The 23,404-nt window shown below is 38.9% G+C and overlaps 1 protein-coding gene across 7 annotated transcripts in view; it reads left to right on the top strand.

Annotated features, from left to right (window-relative positions):
- Window positions 1–23,404, top strand: part of LOC149813076 (putative UDP-3-O-acylglucosamine N-acyltransferase 2, mitochondrial) — a 141,183-nt gene that overhangs the window by 54,346 nt on the left and 63,433 nt on the right. For 6 of the 7 annotated variants that reach the window (XR_016428262.1, XM_089991556.1, XM_089991551.1 and 3 more), the window contains exon 4: window positions 20,922–20,968. The exons of the other annotated variant lie outside the window; for it this stretch is intronic. Coding sequence is in view for 5 of the 6 variants with exons in the window: in XM_089991556.1 (XP_089847682.1) it covers window positions 20,922–20,968 (47 nt within the window). In the remaining variant the exon portion in view is untranslated. The remainder of the gene's footprint in view (window positions 1–20,921; window positions 20,969–23,404) is intronic. 7 annotated transcript variants of the gene reach the window in all.

Genomic DNA, 23,404 nt, shown 5'->3' with positions numbered 1-23,404 from the left:
TTCCGATCCTTGAAGATTGAAGTGGTGGATCTTTCTTCTCAAATATTTTAGAAGAATCTTGTGCAAAATTGGTGTTGGAAATATTGTGTTGGTACGCTTTTTTCTCTATCTCTCTTCTCTCTAATGGGCGAAAAAGAGTCCCATTTTGCTCTTGGTTTCAAATTAAATGGGTCCAACTATCATGTTTGGGCCGGGAATATGGAGGCTTATATAAAAGGGAAAGGCCTATGGGGATATGTTCTTGGCACAATTCCGGAACCGGAACCCAAGATTACCATAGTAAAAGAAGGCGAAATCAAGATTCTTGAGGGAGAAGAAAGAACCAAAGCTCTTGAAGAATACTCCAAGAAACACGATGAATGGGAAATGAAGAATTTCAAGATTCTCTCATGGTTTTTCTCATCCGTAGAAACCAAGATTAATGCCAACATTATTAAATTCAAAAAGGCATTGGAAGCTTGGCATTATCTTGAAAAAATGTACACCTCAAGGGATCTCTCTCATAAGTATTACCTTCAAAAGAAGGCTATCTCTCTCTCCCAAGGTGAAATGACGATTAGGGAATACTTTGCCGATCTTTCCTCTATTTGGGATGAGCTTGCAATGCTTGAACCAAAATGGAGTGGAGAGGCAATTGAGCTCTGTCATAAGCAACTTGAAGAAGATCGGTTCTTCAATTTCTTAAATGGGCTAAGGCCCGAATTTGAGCAAATAAGGTCATCTCTTCTCTCCTCTTTCACTCCCCCTTCTCTTGAAGATGTTCTCACCAAGTTAAGTGGTGAAGAGACTCGTATGAATTTATGTAAACAAGGACCAAATGTCCTTGCGGTCCCTTGTAATATTGAAGAACATAGTGAGGTCAATGCTGTATCAAGACCCGGAAACAATGTAAAAACCTATCGTCCCCCTCATTTTAAATTCCAAAATCAAGGTGAAAATGGTGGTCAAAGAGGAAGAAGGGACTATAGCAAAACTATTTGTCATTTTTGTAAAGAACCGGGACACATCAAACCCGTATGTCCTAAATGGAAGAGACTTCTAGCTATGGCGACCACTGGTGTACCACAGAAGGATGAGGCATCTTCAAGTGGGACCCTTTCTATAAATCAAATAGTGGAAGCCCTTCAACCTCTCCTCAAGGGATCTACCTCCGGTGCGGCCGTATCCACTTCTTCTCCTCCAGGTAAAATCTCTTGGCTTTTGGACTCTGGTGCATCTTTTCATATGTCCCCAAACTTTTTGTCACTTTCCGATTATTTAAAAAATTGTTCCCCATCTTATGTCTCCACTGCTGATGGAACCTCTCTTGAAATTAAAGGAATTGGTAATTTTGAAACTCAAGAGTTTTCTATTCCAAAAATCAGATTTATACCTAAACTTAACTTAAACCTCCTCTCTGTTTCTCAACTCACGGACCATGGCTGTGATATTAAATTCTCTTGTGACAAATGCTTAATACAGGATCGCCAGTCCGGGAAATTGATTGGGGAAGGCTTTAGAAGAGGAGATCTATACTATATGGAATCTCTTCAAGTTCCAAAAGTTTTGTGTAATGTTGCCCGACATAAGGATATAAATGTATGGCACAAAAGACTTGGTCATCCTAATATCACCAAGTTATCATATTTACATTTTGCAAAAGACCTATGTAAAAGCTCTTTTTCTTGTAATGACTGCATTCTCGAAAAAATGCGCAGCTTACCTTTTGAGCAAAGAACTATGTTCTCTTCCAAAACTTTCGAAATTGTTCACTCAGATGTTTGGGGACCCGCACCTGTTGTTTCAAAAAGAGGTTTTTCTTATTATGTAATATTTGTGGATGACTTTTCCCGTTACTCGTGGATATATTTTCTTAAGTTTAAACATGAAGTGTTTTCATGTTTTAAAAATTTTCACTCAATGATTAAGAATCAATTCAATAGCAACATAAAGATTTTTAGAAGTGACTCTGGGGGAGAATATCTCTCCAATCAATTTAAGGTATATCTTGAGGATCACGGTATTATTCACCAAAGGTCTTGTCCTAAAACACCTCAACAGAATGGGTTGGCTGAAAGAAAACATAGGCACATTATTGAGACCACTAGGACTCTTCTTATATCTCAAAATATTCCTAAAAACTTTTGGGACGAAGCAGCTCTTGCTTCTGTTTATTTAATAAATCGTCTACCATCTAGGTTATTAGGTAAAATATCTCCTTTTGAGATATTACATAAGCTTGAACCTGATTATAATAGGTTAAGGGTCTTCGGATCTAAGTGTTTCATACTTACGGATAAGAATGACAAGCTTTCACCCAAGGCTATCCCTTGTGCTTTTCTTGGGTATTCCGAAACTCAAAAAGGGTTTCGTTGTTACGATCTTCGAGAGGATAAGCTATATGTCTCTAGAAATGTAACCTTTTTAGAAAATGAGAGTGGTTTTGAAAAAAATGTTTCTCAACAAGAAAATTTTGATTACTCCTTATTTGACTTGTTATCTAGTAATGATGACATATCCAGTGATGATGATGTATCATTAAACCATGATGAGGAAAATAATGAAGATATTGGTGAACATAATGATCCAGAAAGTAGAGTTCCAAGTGAGCCTATTACCTACTCTCGTAGAAACCAAGACACCTTTAGAAGTGCTATTGATCAATATAGTGAGCTTTCCACTCCTCTTGACCATAGAAGATCTGAAAGAAATAGAAGACCTCCAACTCGCTTTGTATCGTTTGATTCTTTTTCACCCCGATATAGGGCTTGTCTTAGTGCTATTCACTCTTATTTCGAACCAAGAAATTTTGCAGAAGCTAAAAAATGTATAGAATGGCAAGAAGCCATGCAAAGTGAACTTAATGCTCTTAAAAAGGCAGGAACTTGGGATTTTCAAACTCTACCTATAGGAAAGAAAACTATAGGCTCTCGATGGGTCTTTAAAGTTAAAACTAAGAGTGATGGTTCTTTAGAAAGGTATAAAGCTCGCTTAGTTGCTAAAGGGTATGGGCAAGAGTATGGAATTGATTACGAAGAAACCTTTGCCCCTGTAGCTCGGATGGTTACTGTTAGGTGTCTTATTACTATTGCTTCTATTAAAAATTGGAACATTTTTCAAATGGATGTTAAAAATGCCTTTTTAAATGGCGATCTTAACGAAGAAGTATATATGGATGCCCCACCAGGCATGATAATCCCTAAGGATAAAGTTCTTCGTCTTCAAAAGGCTCTCTATGGCTTAAAGCAGGCCCCCAAAGCCTGGTATGATAGATTTACCAGTGTAATGTTGGAAAATGGTTTTTCATCGTGTTATACTGACACTGCTTTGTTTACTAGAAAATCTAATGCAGGGATTGTAATATTATTACTTTACGTTGATGACATGTTAATAATAACAGGTGATGATGTTCAAGGAGTCAAGGGTATTAAGTCCGTCTTGACTTCAAAATTTGAGATGTCAGACTTAGGTTTTCTGACATATTTTCTTGGAATTGAGGTTGCCTATTCGCAACGTGGTTATTTTCTATCTCAATCTAAACTTGCCTGCGAGATTATTGACAGGTCAGGTATTTCTGATGACAAAATATGCGAAACTCCTGAAGTTGTGGGAGCAAAAATGAAGATTGACGACGGTGTTCCTCTAACCGATCCTACTCCTTACAGGCAGTTGGTAGGGTCTTTAATGTATCTTAGCATTACCCGACCCGACTTGTCACATGCTATACACATCGCCAGTCAGTTTCAGCATGCTCCTACAACCATTCATATGAGTGCTGTGCTCCGCATCATCAGATATTTGAAGGGAACGGTAAATAAGGGAGTATTTCTATCCTCTTCCTCTGAATTGAAATTGCTTGCTTATACTGACTCAGATTGGGGAGGTGACCCTAGTAACCGTCACTCCACCACTGGTTTCTGTGTTTTCTTAGGTGAGTCCTTGATCTCATGGCGATGCAAAAAGCAACAAAAGGTCTCCCTGTCATCCACTGAAGCCGAATATAGAGCCATGGCATCTACCACCATGGAAATTGTATGGATTCGAAGTCTTTTGGAAGATATGGGAGTATTTATCAAAGAACCAACAAAGTTGTGCTGTGACAATAAAAGTGCAATTTATATTGCCAAGAATCACACCTTTCACGAGCGAACAAAGCATATAGAGATGGACTGTCATTATGTCAGAGAAGAATACTTGAAGAAGGTCATTGATCTTCCATACGTAACGTCTGAGTATCAGCTTGCTGACTTCTTCACCAAAGCTCTGTGTTCGCCCAGATTTCATTTCCTCCTTGGCAAACTTGCGGTTATCACACCGTAAGTTTGAGGGGGGGTGTTAAAATGTATCTCCTAAATTCGTTGATGTAAATATAAATATATATACTTATATACCTAGAGATACATATACATATAAATATTTATATGTATATGTATCTCTATTTATATAAATATGTATATTTATATATTTTTCTTTTTTGATTACCCGATAAGGGTATAATTGTAATTTCACCTTTTGCGCATATTCCATTTGGAATATGTTGTATCTTTTTTCCTTTTATTTTTTGTATCTTTTTATTTTTTTTATTCTTTTCCTTTTTCCCTAAAAGGTGCATTGGGGTCCCCCAAGAGAGTCGTTGGGGGCCCCCAACGGTCACAAATGTGACCGTTGGGGGCTCCCCAACGACTCCCTTGAGAGCCCCCTTGCACCTCCTCCTTCTTGTATAAATAGGGGTGTTCCCCTCTTGTTTTTCCTAAGCTTGAGAGACTCAAGCATTCGGTTCCTTCTATAAAATACATGCCATTGTGCATGTTTATTGTTTTTACGCTTTTGCGTATTTGTTCAAGTGTTGTGAGAGTGCCTTCGTGCACATCTTTTTCATATTTTTTGTTCTCGTATGCGTATTGTCTTTTCATAGACAATTTTACAATATGACAGCGATATACATGCTATAACGTGCTTGAAGCTGCTGCACATAGGTGAGCAGCAATGTGTACCACTTACCTGTTGTTGCTGCATACATATATGCAACAATAGTACCCTACCTGCTGTCGCTACATGCATATATGTGCAAAAATATGCATACGATATGGTTGCTGTCCCTGCACATACATGAGCAACGATATGCTGACAACATGTTTGCTGTCACTGCACAAATATGAACAACATACTGACAGCGTGTTCGCTATTACTGTGCAAGTATGAACAACAACATGCGGACAACATGTTTGCTGTCACTGCACAAGTATGAATAACAACATGCTGACATCATGTTCGCTGTCACTACACATGTATGAACAACACAGTGACGTCGCTATCCTGGCATATATATATATATATATATATATATATATATATATATATATATATAGGAATTGGGAGCACCGGGCCCTCCGAGATCACTGGGGGCAAAGGTTGTTCAAGGGCCGCTAAAGGTAGATCTGGCACATTCAGGTCGGGGATGGCGGCTTCAGCAGAATTCTGGGCTACAAGTGCCCTATCGTGCTCCTCTTTAAGGAGACAAAAGTCTAGGGTGTGTCCGGACTCGCCACAAAAGACACACTCAATCGATACTAAGATGAGACCACTACTATCTGAGACTTCCGACGTAGCCTGCCGATTTGCCTGGATTTGCGAGGGTAAAAATCCTCCAACTTGAGCATATACTGAAGACCAGGTTGCTGCCAAAAGTATCTGAAATTCTGGTGGTAGCGGACTACCTGTCTCATCCGTAAAGGTCGGTGGGAGTGGGCGGTTAGCCCAATACTCTTCCCAGGACACCCTACGTCCTCCCCTTTCTATAAAGAGGCCCCTACCCCTTGACGAACGAGCACACATTCTACGACCACCTTTGCCGTGATAGCCACTGGGACCAGCTGACGGATCCATCATACACAAGTATTGATTAAAGTAAAAGCAATACATTAATTTATCAAAACAAGAAAATCAAAAGTCTACTTACAGTGCGGTGGAATGCTCGATCAAAGCTCAACCGTTCTCGTCCTGGCTCTGATACCAAAAGTTGTAACGCCCCAAAAGTTCGACTTGAGAGAAGAAGATTTGAATGAAATTACCTTCAAAAGTCAGAGTTTGCAACAAAGATTTTTAAAGATATCAAAGGTTTTAGATAAACGCACAAGTTGATTCTTCTGAGCACGTTAGCAAAAAGACCCAGCACAAACACAAACCCATTTTCTAGCTAAGCCAAAATAGTGAGCAAAAGATAGAAAAGAGTTTATCCATAAAAAGGGTTTAGTTTGTACAAAGCAGAAGGGTATCCACCCAAAACAACAAAAGTACAAAACCAAATAGCCAGTGTGTCGACGAGAGAGGCGAGGCTTTGATCATGTAGCATTTGCACCACCGCCAGTAAGAAGAACTACCTGTCACCTACACCCATAAAAATGGGGTCAGTCCTGAAAACTGGTAGGTACGCAAAAAGAATAAGATGAACAACAACTAATCTAAAGCATGCTCAAATCTAAGCAAACAGAAACTGATGCAACAGACAGTGAGCAAGTGAATAGCAAAGCTAACCAAGATGTCATCATGAGCTCAAGTAAGCTAGTATTACAGTGATAACAATCTAACTGTAAACAATCACAACCAAACTTATCATGCATACCTTCTAACTATCGCAAATAGCAAACTGATAGCAAGGTAAAGACATGCCGTCAAAAGCAAGAACAAAGAACAGCTGTGAGCATGCCATAATGTGATCTGATTATTATCTGGACATTGTGGGTAGGCACAATGTATAAAACATAGAAACAACCGAGATTCATTCGGGGGTTCATTATGCTATGTATTTTATTATACCCCGAAGGACTGACTGAGTTCGCTCCTAAGAGAATGACCAGTGGTCAAGAGAGTAAGTCCCCAAAGGCTAAACAAGGCCTAAGGATGCATCCAACTTCTGCAGAAGTGCCAGACGACTACCACCTAGGATACTTATGGTAACGCCATTTCCCCTACCTCCGATAATTGAGGAAACCGGATCTTTGCTCGTAATGGCCATGAATGGCCTGTCCATCAAAGGTTTTGTACCATCCATCCTCTCTCTTGATGAACCAGCCCGAACAAGTACGATGAGAGGTTTTTCTTCATCATCGCCTTGCTCTACATGCCTTGGTCTATTCGACCCACTTGAGCATCTTGCCTGTGAAGGCGCATGATTACCATTTAGTGAGATGTTCATAATTGTGCTCTTTCGCATACTATGAGGCCTATTCACTTCGTGCTACACATCAAAGCATCATCGCATAGCACTGCCAAGAAATGCGGCTAGGCTTATAGCCACAAGCCACAAGGAAACACTTCAAACAAGCTCAGATGCTGACAACGATTTCTAGAGGTACCTGAAAAGTAGAAACAATAAGAAGATCGCAATCTACGTGACGCAGGCAATAAGCGAAACAGTAAAAAGCATAAATAAGCAAGTCAAGCACAAGGCCAAGGCGCATAAAGCGCGGGGCAACAGAAAGTAAAGTGATGAAACGTAAACAGCCAAGGCGCATAAAACGCGAGGCAACAGAAAGTAAAGTGCTGAAACGTAAACAGCCAAAGCGCATAAAGCGCGGGGCAACTTAAAGTAAAGTGCTGAAACGTAAACAACCAAGGCGCATAAAGCGCGGGGCAAACACTTGAAAATAACTAATGGTCGACTAGTCTTAACACTCCCCCTCAAGCTGGAGCATAGATATCAATCATGCTCAGCTTGCTGCAACATTTTGAGAAACTGGGCCTAGCAAGAGGCTTTATAAACATATCTGCAACTTGATCCTCCGAGTTTAGATGCTTGGTAGAGATATGACCAGCTTGAACCATATCTCTTACATAGTGGCAGTCAACTTCAATATGTTTTGTCCTCTCATGAAACACAGGATTATTTGCTATATACGTAGCTGCCTTGTTATCACGCATCATCACCATAGGAGATGAAACCTTCACTTGAAGATCATTTAGTACATTTCGAACCCACATCAATTCAGCTGCTGTTTGGGCCATAACCCTATATTCTGATTCGGTACTCAACCTAGCAACCACGGTTTGTTTCTTCTCCATGAAATTAAGTTACCTCCCATAAACACACAGAATCCAGTGGTAGATTTCCTATCCTCAACAAATCCAGCATAATCAGCATCAGAGTAAGCAACTATCTCCTGGGTTCCCCCTTTCTTGAATAATAACCCTTTTCCAGGAGAAGATTTTAAGTACCTGAGAATCATCATTGCAGCATTCTAGTGTACTTCATTCGGTTTTTCCATAAATTGGCTAACCTTGCTTACTGCTAAAGCAATATCAGGTCTAGTCACTGTCACATATAGTAGCTTCGCTACTAGAGAGCGATAACTTTTGCTATCCACATGTTTTGACCCTTCTTCCAACAACTAAACTTTGTGATCCATGGGAATATTTGTTGGTTTGGCTCCCAACATTCCTGTCGCTTTTAATAAATCAAGAACATACTTACGTTGAGACAGAACCAAGCCTTCACTGCTTCTGGCAACTTCTGTATTCAGAAAATATCTAAGAGGACCAAGGTCTTTTGTAACAAAATGTTTTTGAAGATGAGCCTTTGTAGTTGCAATATCGTTCATATCATCTCCTGTAAGGATGATGTCATCCACATATACCACCATAACAACTAGACCTGAGTTAGTTTTCTTAATAAATAATGTGTGGTCTCATGCTGATCACTTAAAGCCAAACTTTGACATCACGTCAAACAACTTTTGAAACCATGCACGAGGACTTTGTTTCAGACCATATATCGCCTTTTTTAACCTGCACAACTTCTAACACTCCCCCCTCAACCTCGAACCCAGGAGGTTGCTGCATGTATACTATTTCTGACAAATCCCCATATAGAAATGCATTTTTCACATCTAATTGACACAGACGCCATCCATGGTGAACAACCACAGAGAACTAGACGGATGATACCCATCCGTGCGACAGGAGAGAAAGTTTCAAAGGAATCAACACCATATGTCTGAGTATAACCTTTTGCTACTAATCTAGCCTTGTATCTTTCAATAGAACCATCTGAGTTGTACTTAATGGTATATACCCATTTACATCCAACAATGTCCCCCATCCAATGGGGGATTAACCAAGTCCCACGTCTGTTGAGACAATAAGGTATCCATTTCCTCTTGCATTGCCTGCTTCCATTTACTATCAAGCTCTGCCTGTTGATAGTTCAAAGGAATAGTTTCAACAGATAAGGCGGAAATAAAAGCTTTCATCTGACTTCTAATTCTGGCATCGGATACAAAATGAGATATAGGATATAAGGTACATTGTCGCATCTCCTTACGTAGAGCTATTGGCCTGTTATCATCAACATGAAGATCACTGTGATCTGGAACACTTACCTCAGAAGAAGAAGGAGAAGGCTCAAGAGGAGGTGGAGCTCTACGCACATATACCAATGGGGGATTATGAAACCGTGAGTGAGACCCGATAATGGAGGTACAGATTCCAAAGGGAAAGGAGGAACAGAAAGGGGAAAGGAGTTATTTAGATCAACTTGCATCTGAGATTCAGTATGAGAATAATATGGAATGAACTCCAGGAAAGATACATCCACACTGACATACTCCCAATGAGAAATCGAGTCATAACATCGATACCCCTTTTGGTTTTTTGGATAACCTATAAAAATACATTTAGTTGCTTAAGCAGCTAATTTATCACGGTGAGGTCCAAGTTTGTGCATAAAGAAAATACACCCAAATACTTTGGGCGAGAAAGAGAAAAGAGGAGCATTGGGATTCAGGATGTGCAAGGGAATTTTATCTTCCACGGATGATGAAGGCATACGGTTGATCAAATATCAGGCTGTGATAACAACATCCCCCCAATAGGAAGCAGGAATATTGGATTGAATCATAAGGGTACGTGCTACATCAAGAAGGTGCCTATGTTTTCACTCAGCCACCTCATTTTGTTGGGAAGTATAGGCACAGGAGGTTTGAGGTTGAATGCCATGGTCTTGATAAAATTGCAACAAGGCTTTTGTTTTGAACTCAAGCGCATTATCAGTGCGGATAATCTTAACAACAGATTCAAACTGAGTTTTTATTTCAAGAATCAATGACTTAATAATACTAGGAACTTCAGATCTTTCTTTTATTAGGAACACCCAAGACAACTTAGAAAAATCATCAACAATAACAAGATAATATTAACACTGAGTCCTAGTAGGAATCTTACTAGGACCCCATACATCCGCATGAAGAAGTTCAAAAACCTTATGACTGGACTGACTCTGACTAGAAGGGAACGAATTCCGATGATGTTTGCCCAATTGATATGCTTCACACTGAAATAACGTAGTAGACGGAATTTGAGGAATGACATGACGAAGCTTTGACTATGAAGGATGACCAAGACGACGATGACACTGAACAGGACTCAAGGAATAGTCGACTGCAACAAAACTGTTTCCCACTGGATGATGTAAGTAGTAGACTCCATTTTCTTCATAGCCTCCACCAATCTTCTTCCCCATCAGCAAATCATGAAAATGACAACCAACAGGATCAATATCACTCTACAGTTTAGCTCTTTTGTAAGACAACTCATTGAAAGTAAACTTTGAGGAAATGAAGGAGCATAACGGACATTTTTCAACTATAAGGAAGAAGATATAGAAACATTTCCCTGACCAACCACCAGAGAAGAGCTCACATCTGCTAATGAGACTCCCCGATGAGCAGTAATATCTTTTAGATCTGAAAAATAATAAGAATTTTCACACAGATGTCTGGATGCACCTGAGTCAATAATCCACTTACTATCATTGAGATGAAGATGGTCTCCTGTTGTGTAGGCCACACCAGCTACAGGAGAAGAGGAGTTTAAAGGACGATGAGCTACCAGTTTTTCATATTTTGCACGACTAAGGGAGATGCAGTCACGGGGAGAAGAGACTTCATTTGCATTTGCTACCTCTAGTTTTGTAACATTACCTTTTGGAACATTAGGCCTCGATGCAGGAAAGGCAGGCCGTCCATGTTTATCCCAGCAACGGTCTTTCAAGTGTCCTGATTTTCCAGAAAATGTGCATTGAAGTTTACCTCTACCTCCCACACCTCTTCCACGACCTCGTCCTCTAATGTTCAGAGTATTTCCACGACCATAACCAGAAGGAACGGCTAAGGCAGATGTCTGGGATATAGGATGAGATTGTGGGAGAGAAAAAAAAAGTTTGCTCAAGCGATTGTATGCATCAGCTAGAGTAGGTACATCAGATCCAGTTAACATTTGGACTTAAGCAACCGAGAATTCTGAAGATAACCCTGTGAGGAACCGAGCAACCATAGTCTGTTCTTGATGATCCTTTTGCTTTGAACAACATAGAGGCCTGTGAGCATTAAGCCTTTCAAAGGCAGCTTTAACAGATGCATAGTACTGGGCCAAGGTCTGATCTCCCTGCTGCGAATTATATCTCTTGTTCAACTTGCAGAATACGGCCCATATTTGTTTCTTGAGAGTAAGTATCTCGAAGATTATCCCACATCTGTTTAGCTGTATTATAATAAATTAGACCATCTGCAATATGAGGTTCAACACTATTCATGATCCATGACATAACAATGTCATTATCTTCATCCCAAGTAACATATTTTCCCACTTTATCATTCGGTTCAGTTTCCAACAAAATATGTTTTCTACGATGTCCAGATACCGACATCATAAAAGTTCTGGACCACCTGGCATAGTTGGTTTCATTTAATTTCACCGAAGACCCATAAGAAAAAGGATTTGCAAAAGCCTTATATTCCTCGATAGATTCATTCTTAGAATCAAACTTTGGAGCTTCAGCCATGATGAAGAATGCTTATGCAGGAAAGGATAACACTGTTGCAATGTACGACAAAAAAAATAATTTTTTTTTTCAGATTGAATCTGAATATGTCACGAACCAACAGTCAGTTCGACACACTGCATAAGCTATGACACCACACGGTATTTTGAAGAATCACGACATCAGATCTGAGATCAGATTTGAACCAATCCAAACAACTCTACAGGAGCAAAGCAAAAACCTCCACGTCATCTCTTACCACGACCAAAAAATCTATGTATTTAATCACAACTCTGTTAGAAGCACAATTCCGATGAAGACTGCTCACAGTACATGATTCACGACATATAAAAAAATGGAACTATGTGATACATCATTCACGGCAACCCCAGATCAATCAAAAGGTTCCAACAGAATAATTTTTTTTTCATTCAGATCCAAGATTAACAACATAGGATTTTCTTCCGATTCACGACTGAGGGCAGGTTCAATTGATAAATTCTTTTCACATCAGAAAATACTAAGTTCACAGCCTTTGCACATCACAATTGACGATACACAATCCAGATGACAGACAACTCACCGATCTCTATGGATCTGTTACAGATCTGTGTCCCACATTTGACGATACACGATCCAGTTGATAGAGAACTTACCGAGCTCTATGGATCTCATTACAGATCTGAGTCTTGATTGTTGTCAGACATTAGATCTGTTATCAGATCTATGTCACTCAAATTAAAAGAGGGAGAGCACACCCCTTTTTTGTTTTAAATTTTTTTTTTGGCGCAGATCGAACTCGTGCTCACGCTCCCAAGACCTTCAGCTCTGATACCATGTGGAGAAATCCAATAGTGCACAAGAATTGAGAGAGAGAGAGAGAGAGAGAGAGAGAGAGAGAGAGAGAGAGAGAGAGAGAGAGAGAGAGAGAGAGCAGTTGAGAGGAAAAAATCGTGAACATTTAGGGCTAAACACCTCTTGTTTAAATAGAGGTTAGCCTAAAAGACAAATTACAAGTAGGTCCCTCATTGTATGAAAAATTCTAAAGAACCATCTTTTAAGAGTGTTGAAGGATGGATGAGAAATACCGAACCTTGGGTAGAGGAAGAGAGAGAGAGAGAGAGAGAGAGAGAGAGAGAGAGAGAGAGAGAGAGAGAGAGAGAGAGACGGCTGCACAGAAAAGTTAACTTATTCACTATTAGGGCAGCTACTCTCTATGTTAAATAGAGAGAAGCCAAAAACACGAAATTACATCTAAGCCCTTAATTAAATAAAATTTCAAATACCCCCCTAATTTAATAAAGCTTAAACTTAAAACCACCTATTCTCAACACTCCCCCTCAAGCTGGAGCATAGATATCGATCATGCTCAGCTTGTCACAACAATGGAAGAAACTAGGCCTCGCAAGGGCCTTGGTAAAGACATCAGCAACTTGATCTTCGGAAGATACATGATCTGTGCAAATATAACCAGCCTGAATCAAATCACGTACATAGTGACAGTCAACTTTAATATGTTTAGTCCTTTCATGAAACACTGGGTTGTTGGCAATATATGTAGCAACCCTATTGTCACATATCATTAACATAGGTAGGGATACTTTTTCTTGAAGCTCGGTCAAGATTGATTTTACCCACATAATCTCAGCTGCAGTCTGGGCCATTGCTCGGTATTCAGATTCAGCACTAGATCTGGCTACAACGGTTTGCTTCTTACTCCTCCAGGTAACAAGATTTCCTCCCACAAACACACAGAATCCAGATGTCGACTTCCTATCTTCAACCGATCCTGCATAATCAGCGTCAGTGTAAGCAACAACGTCCAAAGATGGATTTCGTTTAAACAACAGACCTTTACCAGGAGATGCCTTTAAGTACCGAAGAACCATCATAGCTGCATCCCAGTGAACTTTTGTAGGTTTGTCCATGAACTGACTAATTTTACTCACAGCTAATGAAATGTCAGGTCTAGTAACAGTCACATATAGCAACTTACCCACCAAGGATCTAAAGCTGGCACTATCCACATACTCGGACTTCTCATCGAACATGTGACTTTTGGGATCCATTGGAATATTAGCTGGCTTGACTCCTAGCATTCCAGTCTCTTTTAATAAGTCCAACACATACTTTCTTTGAGACAACACTAAGCCCTCTTTGTTTCTTGCAACTTCGATACCCAGAAAATATCGAAGGTGACCAAGATCTTTAGTAACAAAGTGTTTCTGAAGATGATCTTTTGTGGCAGAAATATCTTGGGCACTGCTCCCTATTAATATGATGTCATCGACATATACCACCATAACAACAATTCCAACACTGGTTTTCTTGATGAACAAGGAGTGATCTGAAGCTGACCTGACAAAGCCAAAACTTGACATTACCTCAAATAATTTGTGAAACCATGCCCTTGGACTCTGCTTCAGGACATAAATAGCCTTCTTCAACTTGCACACTTTCTTACACTCCCCCTGAACCTTGAAGCCTGGGGGTTGTTGCATATAGACAGTTTCATGCAAATCTCCATACAAAAAGGCATTCTTGACATCCAACTGAAACAAGGGCCATCCATGGTGCACAACAACAGAAAGAACAAGACGAATAGTGCCAAGACGAGCAACTAGGGAGAAAGTTTCAAAAAAGTCAACACCATAAGTCTGAGTATACCCTTTTGCAACCAACCGGGCTTTGTACCGTTCAATTGACCCATCCGAGTTATATTTAATGGTATATACCCATTTGCAGCCAACAATATCTGCATCAGTTGGAGGATCAACCAAATCCCAAGTGCCTCTAGAACATAGGGCATCCATCTCATCCTGTATAGCCTGCATTCATTTGGGGTCGAATAGAGCCTCACTGTGATGAAGCGGAACAGAGGAGGCAGACAAAGCCGAGATGAAATTCTTCATAGAAGCCCCAAGATTAACTTCAGAAACAAACTGAGAAATGGGATGAAGAGTGCACTGTCGTTTCCCTTTTCGCAGAGCAATAGGAAGATCCTCATCAATAGCAGAAACTTCAGTATGCTCAGATATACTTGCCTTAGGAGACGGAGATACTGGTGGCATGGGGGTAGGTGGTAACCTATGAGTATACACTATAGGAGGGTTTCTGTATCGAGACTCCCCAGAGGATGGAGCCACAGGCTTTGGAGTGAACGATTCTAAAGGAAATAGGGGAATTGGCAGAGGAAAAACATCACCCTGACTCTCTTGTAACCTTGGAGTAGTACTCGAAAAATAAGGAATAGACTCAAAGAAGGTAACATCCGCACTGACATACTCTTTATGGGATATAGGGTCATAGCAACGATATCCTTTTTGGTTTTTAGGATACCCAAGGAAAACACATTTAATAGACTGCACAGCAAGTTTATCTCGATCAGGACCCAGCTTATGCACAAAACACACACATCCAAAAACTTTAGGGGAGATAGGAAAGAGAGGAGCCTCTGGATGGAGAATTTGAATTGGGATCTGGTCTTCTACAAAACTTGACGGCATGCGATTTATAAGAAACCCGGCTGTCAAAACCGCATCTCCCCAGTATGTAGCAGGCATATTGGATTGAATCATAAGGCACCGAGCAACATTAAGGATTTGTCTATGTTTCCTCTCAGCCACCCCATTTTGCTGGGAGGTATGGGGACATGAAAATTGAGGTTGAATCCCATTAACAGAGTAGAATTGAAGTAAGTCTTTGGATTTGAACTCAAGAGCATTATCAGTGCGAATAATTTTAACACATATGTCAAATTGAGTTTTGATCTATGTCACATGGGTGCGGGTGCGGGTGCGGGTGCGACACGGGTGCGGCACAATTTTAAAATTTTTGGACACGGGGACTCGGCAAAAAATATATATATATATATATATAATTTTATTTTATTTTATTTTTTAAATGCCACAGGTGTCTGTGCACAGTGCACAGGCACAACACTGTGCACAGGCACAGCACTGTGCACAGTCACAGACTGTGCACAGTGCACACTGCAAAGACTGTGCACTGTGCACAGTCACAGACTGTGCACAGTCTGTGACTGTGCACACTGCAAAGACTGCACAGTCACAGTGCCTTTTATATATATATTTTTTTAAATAAAAAATATAAAAAATTAGTTTTTTAGGGACATTTTTGGACTCGGTCAAAGTTGACCGAGTCCAAAATGTGGACGGACTCGGCCTGGACTCGTTGACCGAGTCCGACTCGGCGTTGACCGAGTCCGAAGCCGCACCCGAGTCCGCACCCGTGTCGGGGCGTGTCGACTCGGGTGCGGCACCTCCTTAGCCGAGTCCGTGTGACATAGGTTTTGATCTCTGCAATTAAAGATTTAAGAATGACAGGACCTTGAGACCGATCTTTTAACAAGAACACCCATGATAGTCTCGAGAAGTCATCAACAATAACTAGATAATAGCGACACTGAGACCTATTTGGAATCCTACTCGGACCCCACACATCTACATGAAGAAGATCAAACAATCCTTGACTTGATGGACTCTGACTTGAGGGAAAAGAGCTTCGACAATGTTTTCCCAATTGACATGTTTCACACTGAAAAGAAACTGAGGAAGGTATATGAGGAATGACGCGACGAAGTTTTGTCACTGGAAGGTGACCCAAACGATGATGTCACAATAGAGGACTTGAGGATGATGTAACAACAGAATGGGCCGAAACCTCTGGTTGGTGTAGGTAATACAGACCACCTTCCTCATAGCCACCACCAATTCTTCTCCCCGTTAGCAAGTCCTTAAAGGTGCATCCCATAGGATCAAAAATCACTCTACAATTCAACTCTTTTGTCATACGACTGACGGATAATAAATTCTGTGGAAACGAAGGAGCATGAAGAACATGCGACAATTGAAGATTAGGGGTTATAGACATGTTTCCCTGCCCAACAATTGGGGAAGAGCTACCATCAGCAAGACGTACCCCTTTTTGACCTGTCACAGGTTTTAAACTCAAAAAATTGTTCGAGTTTTCGCACAAATGACCAGAGGCTCCAGAATCAATGATCCACCTACCACCTTGAGCCGATAAGCCATTGCCTGCCGAGCACACAACCTCCGCAACAGAAGACTTCGAATTGGATGATTGTAAAGCAAGGAGCTTGTCATATTCAGCCCTGCTAAGAGTTACACAACCATTGGAGGAATCCGCATCTGATTTAACCACTTGAGCCATAATATAAACTAATGGGCTTGATTCACAAAGTGCAGGAGCAACCACACGCGCACACCCACAATCACCTACGAGCCCGACTATATCAAGTTTTGACCTCACCAATGAAATCTGAGAAACACACCCTTCGACTGTTCAGATCCAAACTCCAAATATAGTTTAAAAAAAAAACTTACCACCTCACCCAAAGATGGCTATAGGTTGCACATCAAGATCACACTTCCACCACGACTTAGTGTGTGTAACCATCACACATCCGCCACTACGACAACCAGTAGCATTACTCAACTCAGAATCCCACGTCAAACGACAAGAATCCCACAAACTGAATATTTTTCAACACCACAAGGAATCATGCCTGCTGATTCCAAAAAAAAAACAATTATATTAGCAAGCTACTTTCGTGGAGGATGTGAAATCAGTCAGATCTGATTCTTTCTCCCCACGCTTGCTGCTTCCACGACATGAGCACAACCGAAACTAACATGATTCCTTTTTTTTTAAAAGAAAATTACGACAGCATGGTTGATAGGAGCTGTCAATGCAGTCTCCTTGTGGTGATACATAGCAGGATCAAAACTGACAACAGTAAATCATGAAAGTTGCTGCTGAAATCATATAGGTAGATGCTGTAACTCACGAAAAAGAAAATTATTTCACGACCCTGCCGAAACCACTGTAGATGCTGAAATCACGACAGAGGAAGAAGGAAAATCATTTCTTCCAGGGACACGATACAAAATCACGGCAGCAGCACATACTATCTGTTATAAGCTGCCAAACCCAAAAATCACGGCGAGGTTCAAAGGGTTACGACTGCCAGATCTGAACAACAAGCATCCACGACCAGCAGCATACCAAAAAAATTTTTTTAAATCGCTGACAGCGAAGAAGAAACTCAGCAACAAAGAACCACGGCAACAGGTAGTTAAAAAAAAATTTAGAAGAGGCTACCACACCCACAACAAGCATCCACGACCAGCAGCATATCCAGAATTTTTTTTTTAAAACCGCTGACCTGATTGGAGAAATATTTTCATTAGATAAAAGTTTGATCACGATTGAGACACCTTCCACGATCAACTGTGCTTTGATCAAACTCGATCATGCTCCCACGATCGGCTATCGATCACACTCCCACGATTTGAATATAAAACAATCGTAGATTGTACACGATTGATCACGATCCCACGATCGACTGCTCTGATACCATGTTGAAGGATGGATGAGAAATACCGAACCTTGGGTAGAGGAAGAGAGAGAGAGAGAGAGAGAGAGAGAGAGAGAGAGAGAGAGACGGCTTCACAGAAAAGTTAACTTATTCACTATTAGGGCAGCTACTCTCTATGTTAAATAGAGAGAAGCCAAAAACACGAAATTACATCTAAGCCCTTAATTAAATAAAATTTCAAATACCCCCCTAATTTAATAAAGCTTAAACTTAAAACCACCTATTCTCAACAAAGAGTAAATAAATAACTTTAAGGATAAAACACTTGAAAATAACTAATGGTCGACTAGTCTTAACATATATATATATATATATATATATGTATATATATATATGTGTGTGTGTGTGTGTGTGTGTGCGTGTGTGAGCAGCGACATGACAGATATCAACAACATACTGATTCATTCACATGATCAGCAGATAAAACGAAGCATACAAATCGTTATGAATTAAATCTAATAATGCAGAGCAACAATACCAGAAAATTTAATACAAAAACATCTACTGATTCAGCTTTCAGGATCATGGATCTGATTCAAGGAAAAAGAAAATGCAGATCAGGGTTCATAAACCCTGCATGGCACAAATCACAGAAACATGCAGCCTTTTTTAAAAATCGTGTCTATGCTAAGAATAAAAAAAAGTCGATGGCTGAAATTAATGTCATCTACATGTATATATATCTACATCTATATATGTATATGTGTGTGTGTGGATGCGTGTATATATATATATATATATATATATATATATATATATATATATATATATATATATATATATATATATATATACTGTAAAAGAAAATCGACCCAACAAAAAATAATTCCAGATTTGTAAAAATTGATGAATCTGTATTAAAATATACAGATCTGATTTCCTTTCAAATCCATACTTGATTTAATCCATGCTACTCTTCCCACTCATTGGAATAGAGAAAAGAACCCGTACATTGATTGAAGATTCATGAAAAACTTAGAGGAAGGAGGAGACGTTGAAAACGCTTCTTTTTCTTCTCTCTCTCTCTCTTTTCTTCTCTCCCTATTGATGTTTTTTGTTCTCTCTTTCCTTCCCTCTCTCTCTCTAAGTGACGATTTTAGAGAGAGAGTCTCTCTCTATTATAACATAGAGGCTTCTAGGGTGGGGTGACGCCCCCTTCTAGATGGGTAGGGGTAGAGTTCTACTCAAGGTAGTACTCTACCTCTACCTGCCTCTTAACTAGATTTATCTCATATTTTTATTTATTTATTTTTTTCTATCTTATCTTGTAGAAGTTTTCACACTAAGGGGGATGCCCCCCTTCTATATGAGTCACAAGTAGGGTAGAGTTCTACCCAAGGTAGATCTCCACCTTATCATTTCATATTTCACTTTTATGTTTTTAAAGTTTAAATTCATTTTTATTTTAAAAAGGTATGGATGGATTATGGGTTTGGGTTGGACCCATGATCCAAATCTATCCATTTTCAATTGGATCTCAGCCCATTCATGGGCACTAGTCAATATTTATCCTAGACTAGGTCTAGAACCGTATTAACATCAGTCAAATTATAACCGAAGCGGGTCTAGTCCGATCCAAATAAAAAAACACCCAAAAATAGAGGCCGGTCAAATTAGAAAAACACATTTTCTGAACAAACCGATATCCGAATTCGACAAATCAGATCTCCTACGAGATCTACGTTTCGAAACGGATCTAACTGTGGTCCTAGATCCATTTTGCTCATGAATTTAACCTGAATTTTGCTCGAATTTAAAGGTTAAAACAAATAAATTTCACATGTTTTACATATCATTTTTAAATATCTTCAATGGGCCTTGGACTAGGTCTCGACCCTTTTGGCATCAGCCATATTTAACGATTTTAAGCAATTTCGACATATTAAATATAAATATTTAATTAAAAATTATATTTTTGAGCTAAAAAATATGGAAAAAATTATGGAATATTACACATTTGAAATTATTGAGCACCTAGATCCCACCAGAAATCTTGAGCCGGCAAAGGTGACACTCTAGAAGCTTTCCATAATCAACTACTTCACAATATTTTCACGTGGTCATTTATGTTTCTTCAGCCTCTTTCTCCTTCCATTGATAGATTTAGAAAAAAAAGGCAACATTGTCATGTCGAATTATTGAGGCCATCTGACTACAAAAGCTTAAAAAACTAAGGAAAAGAGAAGATTTTTTTTACCTCAAGGGCTTCAAAAAATAGTGAAAATTGTGTAATTCACATTCCTTTGTATCAATGATCAGAAATGAAGCCTCCTCATATGCACTCACACTTTGGGATGAAAAGCACTAAAAACCCCAAATCTCTCTCTTAGAACTCTCAAATGTGACACTCAAATCCTCTCAAATGCTTAGGGTGCATTTGAAGATTAAAAATGATCCCTTTATATCTCTTAGTTGGACCTCTTAATTTTTTTTTTAAAGTACCAATGGTAGTATGGATATCATATGATACAACCCGTACCAAGGTGTATCATATCATGCAATCCTATATTGTATGATACATACGATACAGGTCCGGTACACTCTTTAAACTATTGTATTGGGTCTGGATCGATAAAGTGTTGTATCTTAACGTATCGTATGATATGTTACAATACTTATAATGTTGGATTTTTCCTTTGATGTAGATGGTTTTAGTAAGGCTAATCTTTATATCCATTAATTGCATGATTGTGATTTGTCAAACAGGATTTGGATTCTATGTGGATGAAGGAAGGATGATGAAAAAGCCTCAAGTTGGTGATGTTTGATAGTTTTTGCTTTTGGTTTACTTATTATTATTATTTTTTCATAATATACTTGAATATTTGCTTTTAGTAAAATGAACTTTTTTATAAAGATTGCTAGCATTAGAGATGATATTTTTCCAAGGATTTGAACATTTACAACGTGCACAACAAATATTGAGTATTGAATTGGATCCAGACTAAAACATGAAACTTTTGACTGCTCAATTTTCGTCTTTATATAAGTTCTCAGGTGCATAATTTTGATTTTCTATTATAAAATTTAGACTAAGATTTTGCACATGTAACTAAAAATATTTTAGTTAACTTTTGATATTTGACTGGAAAATGTACTATTTTATCAAAATTTCTTCTCGTGAGTTAAATATTCATTTGAACAGTTGAATTTTGAAATTCATAGAATGCCACTTTTATTTTAAAGGTTACAGTAAAGTGGTTAATTCATGGGACTTTGTTGTTGGGAATTAGGCTTGGAAAGATCCCAAATAATTCTCTATACGGAAAAGGAGAAAATTGGCACTTGGAAGAGATTGAAAAGGAAAAAGTTTCTGGTTAATTCTATTCTATAAATTTGAAGATCTTTCGTGTTGATGATAACAATTGAATTGTCTGCATTGTGGCTGTCATGCACCTGGTGGAGACTCCTGAATATTTTACTCATGTTTCATTAGCTCACTTGTATTCTGAATTTATATGACTTGGCCAAGCTTGATCCGCTTATTGCTGATTCATTGTCTTATTGTTGTTAAAATACATTGGTATATATATGTATATATACTTATATGCATACATATATTTGCCTATATATATACATATATGAGTATATATATGTATATATATATATATATATTTAACTGTTGTCTATTGTAATAGGTTTTGCCCTTGTAGGGGCATTTTAATCTTTTTATATGTATGTAATAAGTACTGCTTATTAGCGGCAGACTTGTCTTTTTGTTCTTTATTTTATGTCTTTTTTGTATTGTACAAGGGCAATATGGGGCTTTATCTATATAGTCATTGGGACCTCCCCAACTGCTATATTTATAGCCGTTGGGAGCATCCCAACGACTATATGGAACCCCATATTGCCTATATAAAGTTTTTTTTTTTTTTTAATTTATAACCCAAAGAAACCGCACCCGGCATGAAGACCTGGTCGCGTTGGCTCAGCCTGCCATACCTACGATTGTCTTGCCGGCAGCATAAAACTCCGAGGCTAGGACCCCTGCCCCTGGGGCCTATGCTACGCATTGGCTTGCGCAGAGGGGCGACGCCCATGAGAATCGAACCTTGACTGCCCGTCTAGCAGCCAAGACCCCACCCCACTAGAAACCCGTTCTTGTTTTAATGCTTGTTCTTAAGCATTTGTTTTTAATAAAAGACCATATTTTTTATATTCTCTTGTGATTGCCCTTTGTGGCTATTGTATGCACTTTGTGTGCTTTTGTATTTGCCATTGATTGGCTTTTTGTATTGTCCATTTGTGGACTTATGGTTGTATTCTTTGTTCCTTGTTCTTGTAAGCCCTTAGAGGCTTTATTATTGTTTCCGTTTGTTTCATTACAATTGTTTCATATATTTGAGTTGTGCTCATCTTGTTGTAGAAGTTGCTAGACGAATCTGTGCCAATTATTCTTTCTTTATTTCATTTTATTGTGCTCTCTTTGGGGTTATTTACATGTTATTTCAAATGCATTCAAGTTTTATTAAAAAAATGTGATTAAAGAAAAATGTATACGTGGGCATTATCTTTGACATATTCTTTATTTCATTTTATTGTGTTTTGTTTGGGGTTTAATTACATGTTCTTTCAAATGCATTTAAGTTTTCTTAAAGATATATAATGAATGAAAAATGTATACAGTTGTTTATGTTAGCCACACTCTCTTTCTTTATGAGATTTATATGTGATTCATTGATAATGCAAATGAGTCCATGCGTGATTTTCAATATCATGCACAGAAATCTACTCATACAATGGAACGATTCAATAAGGAAACAATTTGGTTTAAGTGAGAAGCAAGTGACAAGTGTATATTGTGATGAAACTCAAGGATAAATTTCTAATGTGTGGGGCACCCACATATGATGCTATTTATAATGAATTTCTGATCAAGCTAATTAATAAATATGCAAATTTTACAAATAAATTAGAAAGAGCCCATCCCTACCGGCTCTCAAATGTACATGACTATTCCATCACTACCTACGTCTATTATAGATTGACAATAATATTACATGTGCCACTTAAAGGTGGCATCCTATGGTATTGAGAAAATGTTGGCAATGAGCGCGACATCATCACATGTCACTGGTAAAGAACCTGGACATATGAAATATGATTGTCTAAAAAAGGTCAAAGGATCGATAGCATATGCATCAGGACATAGCAACCAGGCTGCTAACTGCTCTACAATTATCAAC

Source organism: Nuphar pumila, chromosome 16 (assembly GCF_984573655.1).
Source record: "Nuphar pumila chromosome 16, dmNupPumi1.hap1.1, whole genome shotgun sequence".
Taxonomy (NCBI): Eukaryota; Viridiplantae; Streptophyta; class Magnoliopsida; order Nymphaeales; family Nymphaeaceae; genus Nuphar; species Nuphar pumila.
Note: the sequence above shows the minus strand (reverse complement) of the source record. Positions and strands in the feature narration are given on the sequence as shown.